The sequence below is a fragment of the Nicotiana tabacum genome, chromosome 9 (assembly GCF_000715075.1).
Source record: "Nicotiana tabacum cultivar K326 chromosome 9, ASM71507v2, whole genome shotgun sequence".
Classification (NCBI taxonomy): domain Eukaryota; kingdom Viridiplantae; phylum Streptophyta; class Magnoliopsida; order Solanales; family Solanaceae; genus Nicotiana; species Nicotiana tabacum.
Window position 1 is genome coordinate 5,535,295 of NC_134088.1, and position 13,799 is coordinate 5,549,093.

The window sequence follows — 13,799 nt, forward strand, 5'->3', positions numbered from 1 at the left end:
CACTTGTTATATTTCACGCGGTGACCTGAGGAATTTGAATATTCTCTAAGGGTGTGGCCTATCGGTCAATTAAAGGTAGAATGGACCATAGGCCGGAAGCTCCAGACGAAGACATCATGCTATTTAGGACCCCGCTCTGTATCTCCAAATACAGAATCCCAAGTAGAATGAGACTTGTGTTCCCTTCCCATCCAATCGCCCTACTACAAATAAGGAGAGGGATCGCTTGCCACCGATCCGAGCCTATGCACCTACACCCTAGACTAGCTCCAGGCCAAAGTGATGAAGAGGAGAATGGTTCTAAGTTATACTGAATGGAGTTATTCAATTCTTGTGTTGGTTGTGATGAATGAAATTATCCGGTACCTATACTGGTGGGAAGTAACAAATATCCAGTCAGAAATGCGCAAGCTGGCTCGGACACAATACGACCTTTACCAAAAAAAGAGAGAATTTGGGTACTCTCTTTTTCTCCTTTTCATTTTTGTATGGTTAGAGTTTTATACCAAAGGAGGGACTTCCCTATCAGAATGATGAGCCATCAATTAGTTTTCTAGCCACACTTTCAATAGCTTATTTTGTGGGAAACTTTATATAGAAGTACTTGCAGCCTAAGCATCCTCTAACGATATTTCTTGTTGGCACCTAAAATATAGGATCGATTTCAAAGATATTTAATCGCGGTTATTTTCTTCCTTTTAACTGCTAAGATTTTTCGGTTCGCTAAGTTTGAAATGTCCATTTCGCTTCTAAATTATATGATATTTTTTTTCGTTTTATTAACTCTCAAAATATCTAACATTATTCTAATCTATACGACTTTTGCAACTTTCAAGAAATTAAATTATCGAAGTATTCATATCTTAACATTAATGGAATATGTTTCTCTTTTTCGACCACTATTTTAGAATATTCTTCCATCATTACTAATTAATATCTAATTATGAGTCCGTCAAACACGATCATTCATCATATAAAATGAAACGAAGGAGTATTAATTTTGTATACTATAACATTTCCTCTAATAATATGAATAGTAGCCAGTAATGCTTTTAAGGAAAAAAAGAAGAAAAAAGACAAAGTCAGGGTCCAAAGTATTCAAAATATTGATTATCTCATCCATAATAGGCTGATATACAATTATTTCTTCCCGGTAGTTTTTCATTTGCAATTTATTTTGTTTAACAATTACTAAATAAATGGGTTAGCATTTTTTTACAAGTTAAATATGATTTTAAACTGTTACTATCACATCACTGAATGTGATTATTTTTTTAAAGATAAGCTCTAAGGTATTGTTGGATACGATTTGAGTTATAAAGTTATTTAGTACAGTATAAAAATACTAGTATAAAAACTTCAGTTTTTCGATTTCTTTCACACTGATATTTATATCGTGACTTTTACCTTAAAAAACCGGAAAAATAACAATGCTGCAAAAATAACAGCCGGAAAAATGTATAATATATATATATATATACTATATTAAAAGCACGAAGGTCCTTAGCGAAATGTCGTTCGCTTTTTTTACCCTTTAAAGTTAGAGTTCGCATCGGATAAAAAAGTCATTGGCATCAAAATCAACTAAATTTTAGGTATTGACATTTTCATTATTTGTATTACTTTGTAAGGATTCCTAATATATAGGACTTTAAAATTAATTAAGTCTTACCATATAAAAATCCTTTTTCTTATTTAAACAAGATAACATGAATATAATATAATATGTGATATTCAAATGGGAGCGCTCTTGCCAATATTCGTCGATAAAGTATCTATTGTTTTATATCTTATAACTCTTATGTGTATTATATAATTTAAAAGTCTAATCTTATTGGTATTTAATCTTCCCCAATAGCGACGCAAGATATCAGGAAAATAAAAGACAGAGAAAAAAGATTACAGAAAGTTGTTTCAGACATGGAAACTCCAACACTTATTGATTCTTTATTTTTTTGATTTACTAGATCAACCTCTGCTATTGTATTTTAATCACATAAGAACAATTCAAGAAAATTAATTCTTAAGTGTGTCTTTAAAAGTTTGATTGATAGTCTTTATCCCTTTACCTATTGGATAATATATATATATATATATATATATATATATATATATTCTACAAACAGCATCTACTAGGTTTAGACATTAATTTTGTTATTTATAATATTTAATTCATAAATATTTACAAAGTTAGAACCTCATTGATATTTATATTTTTAGCTAGAAAATTTGATTCAATAAAATTGTTTCTACTTTCCAACAAATAGTATCTACTATTAGGTTTAAAAATAATAGTTATTTATTTGCAATAAGGTAAGTGGCTTTTTTTCTTCTTCTTTTTTGTTATAATCTGACATAACTTTTTAGAAGATATTTAATCTATATATATCTATACTATATTAAAAGCACGAAGGCGCTTAGCGAAATATCGTTCGTTAGAATTTGAAATTAGCTTTAATGTTAAGAAATTTAAGCTTTTGTATTCTAAAAATTAACACCGCCAATCATCTTGTACTCCTTTTAGGTTTAGAAGTCCCTTTTTGTTGTTAATAAATTTTTTACAAATTAATTCTGCAAATTTATATTAGAAAAGTTTTAAACAGTTACTTCTTTTAGGTTACAGAGCCTTTTTTCTACTAAAAAAATGTAAAAGTTCCGAACAAGTTTTAGCACTCTCATAACCTGAGTAGAATGAGGGAAAAGGATTTTTGATTGTTGTAAATCATCATACACAAATATTAATAACTAACATTAAATATACATGCATGATATGTACCTAAGTGCTCATGTAAAGTTGAACGACTCTTTTACATTCAATCAAACACAACTTCTAATCTTCTGTTGATACCTTTTTAATACTAATATTTATGTAATTTATTTTAATTTTCTACTCATTGAGATAAGGTACACGTGCAACGTGCGTACTGTAAAACTAGTACACACACATTTTGTATGTTATATGATAAAAAAATATACAAATTTTATACACGTTTTCGGCTACTAGATGTAAATAGTTTCTGGCGCGGACTAAAAGTGATAATACCCCCAACTTATGCAATTTTCTTATATATTCCACTTCTATAAATATTGTCATAAAAAAGCTTCTTTTAACGACAAGAAGAAGAAAAAAAAGCCTAGATTCCAATCAATAAAATACTTCCAAAATTACAAATTAATGTGTGCTTTCCGGTTGAAAGAAATTTGACTTACTAATAAGTAAAAAACTTTTATCCTAATCATGAGTTGAATAAAATCCATATCTGAAATTAATGATTCAAAACAGTTAATCTCAAAAGTAAAAGGACCATTCAAGCAATATTAGAAAAACCTAGGGGCTAATTTGCAACCAAAGGAAAAGCTTAAGCAAAGAGCTGACATACTAGCAAATCTGTGTGTGTGTGTGTGTGTGAGAGAGAGAGAGAGAGAGAGAGAGAGTAGAAAACTCTTTTATACTAATCATGATTTGAATAAAAGCCATATCTGAAATTAATGATCCATAATAGTAATTCTCAAAGTAAAGGACCATTACACAATATAAGAAAATAGTGGAGCTAATTTGACAAAATTAACCAACCAAAGGAAAAGCTTAAGCAAAGAAGCTGGCCATACTAGCAAATTCTGTTGGAGACAGAGAAAAAGAATATGCATGGTTGTTGAAAAACTGAGGAAGCTTAGCTTAAAGGCAATGAAGACTCTGCAACCAACACATCTTCCATAGAATGGACATATATTAGGTACAAGAAAGATACATAGAAAATGACACTAGCACTACTAATGTTTACCTTCCATCATTCTTTCTTTCATTTAAAAAGTAAACCTTAAACCATATATACCATTGTCATCACCCTCCATTTCTCACTAGAATCATATCCACCACCTCCCTCTGACATGGAAGCCAGTGCCGGTCTTGTCGCTGGTTCGCATAACCGGAACGAGCTCGTCGTCATTCATGGCCATGAAGAGGTAGTTATGTCTGGAACATTCTTTTGGAATGTCCAAAGTTAACATTGAAGTGCATGCATAGAAGTAATCTTAGGGGTCGTTTGGTACATGGGATAAGGATAATAATCTCGGGATAGAATTGGGATTAATTTTGTCCCATGTTTGGTTTGGGGTATTAGCTAATCCCGGGACAACTTTTACACGAAAATGGTGGGATTAATTTTCTCATACAAAAGGTGGGATAACTAATCTCATGGGATATCCAAAGATATCCCACCATTGTACCAAACGACCCCTCACAATGTTACATTTAATTATATCTTTATGTTCAATATGAAATATAGAGAAGGAAAAGATGCCTTTGCTTTTCTTTTTCGTCCGAATCTAACTTTCTTTCTTGTCCTATATTTGGTGCAGCATAAGCCATTGAAGGATTTGAGTGGACAAGTTTGTGAGATATGTGGGGATGAAATAGGACTAACAGTGGATGGTGATCTCTTTGTGGCCTGCAATGAGTGTGGTTTCCCTGTGTGCAGGCCGTGCTACGAGTATGAGAGAAGGGAAGGAACTCAACAGTGTCCACAGTGCAAGACCAGATACAAACGCCTCAAAGGTATATACACATACACCTTGATGAATTAACATTCACTTCCACGCACACTTGTTCTGGTTGTTCGTGTCGTTTTTAATTGTATTTGATGGCTTGAAGGGAGTCCAAGGGTGGCGGGAGATGAAGATGAGGAAGATATTGACGATATTGAACACGAATTCAAAATTGATGATGAGCAAAACAGGAATAGAAACATTGTTGAGACCATTCTACATGGTAAGATGACCTATGGACGAGGACCAGAAGATGAAGATTCTGCTCAGTACCCTCCTGTCATCGCTGGAATCCGCTCACATCCGGTATGAATAGTAAAATCTCAGTCCAAGAATTTCTAAGATAAGAAATTTTTTTGAATACCTTGGATATGAATGCATTTCATGGATACAGGTTAGTGGTGAATTCCCGATATCAAGTCATGCAAACGGAGAGCAGATGTTGGGATCTTCCCTTCACAAAAGGATACATCCGTATCCAGCTTCCGAACCTGGAAGTGCAAGATGGGATGATAAGAAAGAGGGAGGGTGGAAAGAAAGAATGGATGATTGGAAATTGCAGCAAGGAAATCTGGGGCAAGATTATGATGACTATGCTGACCCTGATATGGCCATGTAAGTAGTTAACATTGAACTTTAACATGAAAACATTATGCAAGTACATAGCTTGAATCATAATACTGAGGCATGGGAATTGCAAATGAACAAAAATGCTCACATCTAGATCGGGATGAAGACTTTTCTCACCCATAGTTACCACTTCTACAGGTTCATCACTCATTGTCCAGCCATCCGTTAATTCATCATAAAGTTCTTTAAAAAATTCCTCTAGGCTAAAAGGAGGGACTGCACGGTGTTCAGCCCTTTTGAAGAGATAGATTCAAACCCCTACTCGGTCTAGCTTGGTTATTTCCTGAGGTTGGAGATACAAATACTAGCACTTGACTAGTTAAATTTCACCCTCTTTTCTCATTCACATCCACATAAATGGAAGTGAAAGGAGTACATATAACAAGTTCATGCCAGTAGCAGTAAGAATGAATTAGTTGAAATGAAAAGGCGTTTATTCATGTATAGAAACCTATAGTCAGTAAGAATTTTGTAGTATATCTACTCTTGTAGCTTAATAGTTAATAATGCATATTAGATTCACTAGATTGCAGTGATTTCTTTTATAACCCATCAATTCAATGCTTAAAAATAGTTGTAATACAAACTGCAACATGCTCTCAGCTAATCGATGTGAGAAAATGCAGGGTGGATGAAGCAAGACAGCCTTTGTCAAGAAAAGTGCCAATAGCATCAAGCAAGATCAATCCTTACCGGATGGTGATTGTGGCTAGGCTGTTTATTCTGGCCATCTTCCTACGTTACAGAATTCTGAATCCAGTGCATGACGCGATTGGTCTCTGGCTAACTTCTATCATCTGTGAGATCTGGTTTGCCTTCTCTTGGATCCTTGATCAGTTCCCCAAATGGTTCCCAATCGACCGTGAGACTTACCTCGATCGTCTCTCTCTCAGGTGACAATACTTTGCAAGTATATTGTCCTGCTTAAGCATGGACATACAACCAATTGAGTATTACCAATGTATGACCCTTGTTTTCGTAAAAATATGTCATACTCTATGTACAAGTTTAGATACTAATAGAACCACATCAAAGTTACACGGAAGAGCTTACATTCAGGCAAAATATACTAGAAGAGAAACTATGACAAATCATATTTACAAATTTTTACAACTACAAGTCAAATCACTGTCCGAGTTGCTTCTTAAAAGTTGGAACAAACTTTTCAAGATAAAAACTTTACCACTAGAGAAATACATATTTCACCAATTTTTTTATGTAGGTATGAGAGAGAAGGAGAACCAAACATGTTAGCCCCCGTCGATATCTTTGTCAGTACAGTGGATCCTATGAAGGAACCTCCTCTTGTTACGGCGAATACTATCCTCTCAATATTAGCAATGGATTACCCTGTTGACAAAACTTCATGCTACCTATCTGATGATGGAGCTTCAATGTGCACCTTCGAAGCACTATCAGAAACTGCAGAATTTGCTAGAAAATGGGTACCCTTCTGCAAGAAGTTTGCTATAGAGCCTCGAGCACCAGAGTTTTACTTCTCTCAAAAAATCGATTATCTCAAGGACAAAGTCCAGCCAACATTTGTTAAGGAGAGACGAGCAATGAAGGTATAGCTTGAACTCTCGATTTCATCAGCAGCTTAGTGCTATATAAAACTTTTTCCAAGTCACGAATTCACAAACGTTATTGTACTTGACAGAGAGAGTATGAAGAATTCAAAATTAGAATCAATGCACTAGTTGCCAAAGCAACTAAAATGCCTCCGGGAGGATGGATCATGCAAGATGGAACACCGTGGCCAGGAAATAATACAAGGGACCATCCCGGTATGATTCAAGTCTTTTTAGGCCAAAGTGGAGGAACTGATGTTGAAGGAAATGAACTCCCTCGTCTTGTTTATGTTTCTCGTGAAAAAAGGCCTGGTTTCCAGCATCACAAAAAGGCCGGCGCCATGAATGCCCTGGTAAACATACTGACATGTCAAAATTGTTACACATTTACTTGGAAACATTATGCGCACTATATCAGATATCTTGACAAGAATTTTTGCAGAATGACAAAATATTTTCTCGATGTCAACTTTGCAGGTTCGTGTTTCAGGAGTTCTTACCAATGCACCATTTATGCTTAACTTGGACTGTGATCACTACCTTAACAACAGCAAGGCTTCCAGAGAAGCCATGTGCTTTTTAATGGATCCACAAATGGGCAAAAAAGTTTGCTTCGTCCAGTTTCCTCAAAGATTCGATGGAATAGACAGGCACGATAGATATGCCAACAGAAACACAGTCTTCTTTGATGTAAGATCCAGCAAAATATGCTACATAAAGCCACTGCCAAAATACATACATTAAAACTGACAAGGTTTTTTACAAAAAATTAATAGCAAACGGATAAAGTGATGGTCAATTGCTTTAACTCATTTGAGATTAGCTAATCGTGAACTTTATTCTATTACTTGGGCAGATTAACATGAAAGGCCTAGATGGAATACAAGGTCCAGTATATGTTGGGACAGGATGTGTATTCAGAAGGCAAGCTTTATATGGCTACAATCCTCCTAAACGTGCAAAGCGTCCAAGAATGGTCAGCTGTGACTGTTGCCCATGTTTCGGACGCAAAAAGAAGCTTGATAGTTATAAATGTGAAGTCAATGGAGATGCAGCAAATAGTCAAGGTTTATATATTATCATATTCTAAAAAATTTAAGTTTCAACTTTCACGATAACCCAAGCAGCATGTTGAATAAGATCCCCTTGATATTATTTTTTCCCCTTATTTTCTTTTTCTTCTTTCTCCTCAGGATTTGACGATGACAAAGAGCTACTAATGTCCCAGATGAACTTTGAAAAGAAATTTGGCCAGTCAGCTATTTTTGTGACTTCAACTTTAATGATTGAAGGCGGGGTCCCTCCTTCATCGAGCCCAGCAGCCTTGCTAAAGGAAGCTATCCATGTGATCAGCTGTGGCTATGAAGACAAAACGGAATGGGGTTTGGAGGTAATATTATCAATAAGTGGTGTGATGTACTTCTGATAGCTCGACTATTACCTTCGAGAAACTCTTTAGCAAACTAAAACTAACGAAAAGAAACGGTGGTTAGAGAAAATATGCTATTGCATGGATACAAGCACATTTCAGTTTGTGAATTAAAGAGGATATAAATGCTTAATATTTTCTGTACCAGTAACATATGCAGCTAGCTTGAGATATATAAATAATCATAATCCACCTCTAATGTAATAACCTTTCTGAATATCTCATTTGATTGGTTGAAACTGCTTTTCAACTTGCAGCTGGGTTGGATTTATGGCTCTATCACAGAGGATATCTTAACAGGTTTCAAGATGCACTGCCGTGGTTGGAGATCAGTTTACTGTATGCCTAAAGTAGCTGCGTTTAAGGGGTCCGCTCCCATCAACCTGTCAGATCGTCTCAACCAGGTGCTTCGATGGGCTCTTGGTTCCGTTGAGATCTTTTTCAGTCGTCACAGCCCAATTTGGTATGGTCACAAGGGGGGAAAGCTTAAGTGGCTTGAACGATTATCATATGTTAACACAACCGTATACCCCTTCACTTCCTTACCTCTTCTTGCCTACTGTACTCTCCCTGCTGTCTGCTTGCTCACTGGAAAGTTCATAATGCCAGAGGTAAGAATGCGATTTTTTTTCTTAAAGGCCATAAGTGAAAATTAGGAACGCTTCTAGCACCAGTTGCAACTAAGTAGCTACTTATGTCACAAGCTTATTTGCTCTCTGAGTTATTCAGTTGATTTGAACTTAAATTTATTGATGCAGATAAGCACCTTTGCAAGTCTCTTTTTCATCGCTCTTTTCCTCTCAATCTTTGCAACGGGAATTCTCGAGCTAAGGTGGAGTGGAGTAAGCATTGAGGAATGGTGGAGAAATGAGCAATTTTGGGTGATTGGAGGGATATCTGCCCACCTTTTTGCTGTAGTGCAAGGTCTTCTCAAGATTTTGGCGGGAATAGATACCAACTTTACTGTGACATCTAAGGCAACAGATGATGACGACTTTGGAGAGCTATATGCCTTCAAGTGGACTACTCTCCTTATTCCTCCAACGACGATTCTCATAATCAACTTGGTTGGGGTTGTAGCCGGAATCTCTGATGCCATCAACAACGGATACCAATCGTGGGGTCCCCTGTTCGGAAAGCTTTTCTTTGCTTTTTGGGTCATTGTTCATTTATATCCATTCCTCAAGGGTCTTATGGGTAGGCAGAACAGGACCCCAACCATTGTTGTCATATGGTCAATACTTTTAGCCTCCATCTTTTCCTTGTTGTGGGTTCGAATTGATCCATTTGTGCTCAAAACCAAGGGACCAGATGTCAAGCAATGTGGACTCAACTGCTGACGTGCTGGCTCATACTTCTCTTTGGAGCACATCCCTCAAAGTGGAGTACGAAAACAAAAGAATAAACCTAGTGTGAGAAGTTTTGTTTAGTGTAGAAATTGTACTCGATTTTGCATATGGCTAAATGAAAGTATTTGAACAATCTGCTAAGTTTTTTCCCACTTTGGTGACCAGCTATGAGTTTTGATAGAACTTTTAGCTATAAAAGTTTTGAGCTTAATGAACAAATCTGCAGGTGCAATATCTTAGGGAAGTCAAAATGAATGAAGAATTTGAGTGTGCCAAATACCCTCGTCCTATCTTAAAAGAGTTAAGAGAACATAATTTCCAAGAAGATAACACTTGGCACTTGAAGATGCATATCAGCGAATGAAATAACAGTAGATGAGTGATACTTCTTTAGGTTTTGAGAGGATTTAGTACCTAAAGAGCCTGTTCTCTGACAAATTTAAGCAACCTTTCTCGCCAAATCCTCTGCGAATTCAAGCAGATAGACTCCTCAGCAACTTCCTGTGCACCACAGGTTTAGGACAACTTGGAAAAATAAGATTAAGAGAAATGAGATATCATATGAGTAAGGAAAAATGTGTGTAAGAGCTCAACCTAGTTATGCCTATTTGATCCAAAGTAACTTTCAGTTGATATCCTGCTCTTCTATACATTTGTATGGATTATATTTCGTCAACATAACACGAAAGCTAACAAAGGGGTGGAAGGAAAAAGAAATGAAAGACTGCTGTTCCTGCAATATCAAGTGCTGTCTTAATGTAAGGATAAAATCTGCGACGTATGATGATATTTATTGATTTTGCCCAGACAAACTAAAATCATGTAAACCACTGAATACAACCAGTTTTCATGACCAAAGAAGAGATTACACTCTTCTGTAAACTGCATTGTACTCAAAACAGTATTTTACAAGCAAAAGATTCCTCTCGGTTCAACCTTCCTTATGAGCCAAACCGTGTTGCCTACTTGAAATAAACAGCAAATAATGACACAGAAAAATTTAAACCTTTGAAATTGCACGTGCGATAAATGGATTGAGCTATCCTCTTGCCCTTGTTCCTATAAGAAGTGGATCTATGCACAAGGTAAACACAAACTGGCTCCATTAACCTCCATATTGCTCCTAAAACGCTGACTAAACATCCTTGGCAGTAAAAAGTCAATTTACCAATAATCCCCACAGGAACACTCTCCATCTTTGAAATGATGAAACCTGTTGGCATCCCTTACAACAATAACTCTGTCCGTAACCTTGGAGACAAACTTGGTGAAATTATGGCAATCCACACAAACCCTTAGGTTCTTGATGATTCTGATTTCAGTTCCAGGTTCAGATGTTAAAAGCCCAAAAGCAATAGCTAACTTCTCACTATGAACTTTGACCATCAACTCCTTCTCTTCTTCTTCAACATCATGCAACGCTGTGCTGGTCTCGGCGTGAAATCCAGCTTCCCTCATCTTTTCCATCAGCTCCTCCAGCTTTGCATAAATAGGCGCTGCTTGAGGATGTGACTGGTCGCTGGATGTAAAGACATGCTGGTGTCCATTAACCTCAATTAAAGTGCACCCAGGGGTCTTTGCTAGATTCTTATTCTTAAGAACTTTCCTAACTGAAGCAGCTTGAAAATAATTACGGTCTGCTGAGTAGATGTTTGAAAGTAAAACATAGTATCCAACACTTCCCATGTCCAACGCAAATAACTTATCCGAAGACAAGCGAGCCAAATCCATATTTTTGTGGACCATGCATGCACCGAGTAATGCACCCCACTCGGCTGCACCTGGCTCAAGAGGCATCCTATAAATAAATTCCAACGCATTTTCTAGTTTTCCAGCTCGGCCCAAAAGGTCCACCATGCAGGCATAATGTTCAGATAAAGGCTCAATGCCATGATCATGAATCATAGAGTGGAATAATTTCTCACCTTCTTCTACTAAGCCGGCATGGCTACAAGCATACAATACACAAAGGAAAGTGACGCCGGTTGGGGAAACTCCAGAATCAAGCATTTCATCAAACAACACCAGTGCTTCTCGACCACGTCCATGGAGACCATAAGCTGAAATCATGGCATTCCAAGTAACCACATTTTTCTCCCCGATGCTGTCAAATACTTGCCGCGCCTCCTCAATGTTCCCACACTTTGCATACATGTCAACTAAAGCCGTTAATACATAAATGTTTGACTCAAATTTCTCTTTCTTTATTAAGTCATGGACCCATTTTCCCATACTTAATGTTCCAAGTTGAGCACATGCAGAAAGTATACTCGTGATTGTGACAGGATTTGGATGTATGTCCAACTTCTGCATTTCGCGAAAGAGAGATATAGCCATTTCTGTCAACCCATTTTGGGCATAACCAGATATCATGGCATTCCATGAAGCTAAGCTTTTTTGTGGGGATTCATCAAAGAGCCTCCGAGCCAATTCCATTTCATTGAGCCGGCTGTAAACTGTAGTCAAAGCAGTAGAAACTGAAGGATTTGAGACCATCCCAGATTTCACACAAAACCCATGGATAGAACTTATGAGGTTCAGATGTCCAAAAGGACAAGAAACAGGAATCAAACCAACAATGGTACTTGAATTAACTTTCTCCCCCTGAACAAGCAATTCTCTAAATAACCTCACCGAAGATTCATTCTCATTATTAAAACAGAAACCAGCAATCATCGCATTACACGAGATCAAATCCGGCTCTCTTATCATCCTAAACAACAATTTAGCCGCGGAAACATCACCACATTTCGAATACAAAGAAATTAAACCAGTAAGAACATACTCATGACTATGATAACCCATTTTAACAACCAAACAATGTATCGACATTCCATTCCTCAACTCCTGCAACTCAGCAACAGCCGTAAGTACCACAGCCAGCATAGTAGAATCAAACCTCATCCCCCTTGCAACCATATCGCCAAAAACCCGAATACTCTCCTCAAAACAGCAATTCTTCACCAACCCAGAAACCATTGTATTCCACAAAACACCATCTCGTTCAGTAATTTCATCGAACATCTTATACGCATAACTAATTCTTGAAAAATTCATGTACATACCCACCAATGCCGACCCAACAAACACATCTTTACTAAATCCACTAACTAACACATGCCCATGAATCAAAATCCCAACTTTTTCATACTCATTTGAACAAAAAGCCGAAACGATGAAAGCAAAGGTAAAATTATCAGGTTTAAGTGTTGTATTCTTGATAAGTTGTAAATAAAGGGACAAAGATTCAAAAGGCAAATTGTTTTTTGAGTAGCCTCTAATGAGGACATTATAAAGAAAAAGATCAGGTGGGTTAGTTTTATTAAAGGTGGTGAATAAATTCTTGGCTTTAGAAATGGCTTTAAAGTCAAAAAGTTTGTGAGTGAGTTTTGTGATTGTAATGAGATCAGTGCTTAGGCTATGGCGGATTAAATGGGCGTGAGTTTGATTGAGTTGTGAGAGTGTGGTGGCTTGGTTTATTAGGCTCACGAAGAAGCTTCTGTCTCTTTGAGCTATGGATGCTATGGTTCTGTAAATCATTTGAGAATTTGCTTCAGCGTGGAATGGTGCGGGCAGTATATATAGGTTTGGCGGGAATGCCAATTTTCTGATTGTTTAAATATAATATTTGTTTTTATATTTAATTAAAATTTATTGTATCGTATAGTTAATCTCATTTTACATGACAGTAAAAAGTGTTAATTTATGGAACAATGGATTTAGTACGGTGGTGTTGTTTTCTTGTTTTTTTTTTCTCATTTTGCCCTTCTTTATTATTAAATAATCATATTTTATCCTTTATTCTATTTGTTTATATAATAATTCTACTTCGTATCTTATATTTTCTTAGTAATGTTGCAAGTTTATTCTTCGTATTGTTAGTGCATGACATCATAAAACGATAGTAAGCGATATAATCTATTCAAACCTTATATACATTTGGATATTCATCAACTTATAAGCTCAAAATCGAAAATATCCAAACCGATTAATCCGAAACCGAATTTAAAAAATCCATACTTATTTGGAATGTATTTGGATTGTCATTTTGTTTAATCCGAAAACCAAAAATTCAAACTATCCAATCAATTAAATTATGAGATCCTTCCGAATGAGCTAAGAGAATCTTATTTTTTCTCTTTCGTTTTCTTAATTGAAGAAATAATTGGAAAATAAAACAGCAAGTACAAAAATGAGTAATAACCCCCAGTAGAGACTGGTACAATTTAATTCAACATTTTGTTCGTTCGGGTTTGATTGTGTCGTAGCTCTATA

The 13,799-nt window shown here is 36.2% G+C and overlaps 2 protein-coding genes across 2 annotated transcripts; one reads left to right on the forward strand and one right to left on the reverse strand.

Annotated features, from left to right (window-relative positions):
- The first annotated feature begins 3,758 nt into the window (after window positions 1–3,758).
- Window positions 3,759–9,676, forward strand: LOC107769133 (cellulose synthase A catalytic subunit 7 [UDP-forming]). The gene is made up of 12 exons (XM_016588315.2): window positions 3,759–3,963; window positions 4,360–4,555; window positions 4,652–4,851; window positions 4,940–5,160; window positions 5,802–6,068; window positions 6,398–6,743; window positions 6,836–7,099; window positions 7,224–7,436; window positions 7,603–7,813; window positions 7,940–8,136; window positions 8,433–8,786; window positions 8,934–9,676. Exons 1-12 carry the CDS (start codon window positions 3,889–3,891, stop codon window positions 9,513–9,515), a joined length of 3,126 nt encoding a protein of 1,041 aa, XP_016443801.2. The 5' UTR covers window positions 3,759–3,888; the 3' UTR covers window positions 9,516–9,676.
- Window positions 9,677–10,541: 865 nt separating this feature from the next.
- LOC107769134 (pentatricopeptide repeat-containing protein At4g30700-like) lies at window positions 10,542–13,092 on the reverse strand. The gene has a single exon (XM_016588316.2). The coding sequence runs from the start codon at window positions 13,062–13,064 to the stop codon at window positions 10,689–10,691; it is 2,376 nt and encodes a 791-aa protein (XP_016443802.2). The 5' UTR covers window positions 13,065–13,092; the 3' UTR covers window positions 10,542–10,688.
- Between the last annotated feature and the right edge of the window lie 707 nt (window positions 13,093–13,799).

Bases quoted from the DNA above. Each gene is read 5' to 3' on its own strand.
- LOC107769133 (XM_016588315.2), top strand. From the start codon at position 3,889: ATGGAAGCCAGTGCCGGTCTTGTCGCTGGTTCGCATAACCGGAACGAG. The intron at 3,964-4,359 runs GTAGTTATGTCT...TATTTGGTGCAG, and splicing joins TCATTCATGGCCATGAAGAG to CATAAGCCATTGAAGGATTT. The intron at 6,069-6,397 runs GTGACAATACTT...TTTTTTATGTAG, and splicing joins CTCGATCGTCTCTCTCTCAG to GTATGAGAGAGAAGGAGAAC.
- LOC107769134 (XM_016588316.2), bottom strand. From the start codon at position 13,064: ATGATTTACAGAACCATAGCATCCATAGCTCAAAGAGACAGAAGCTTC.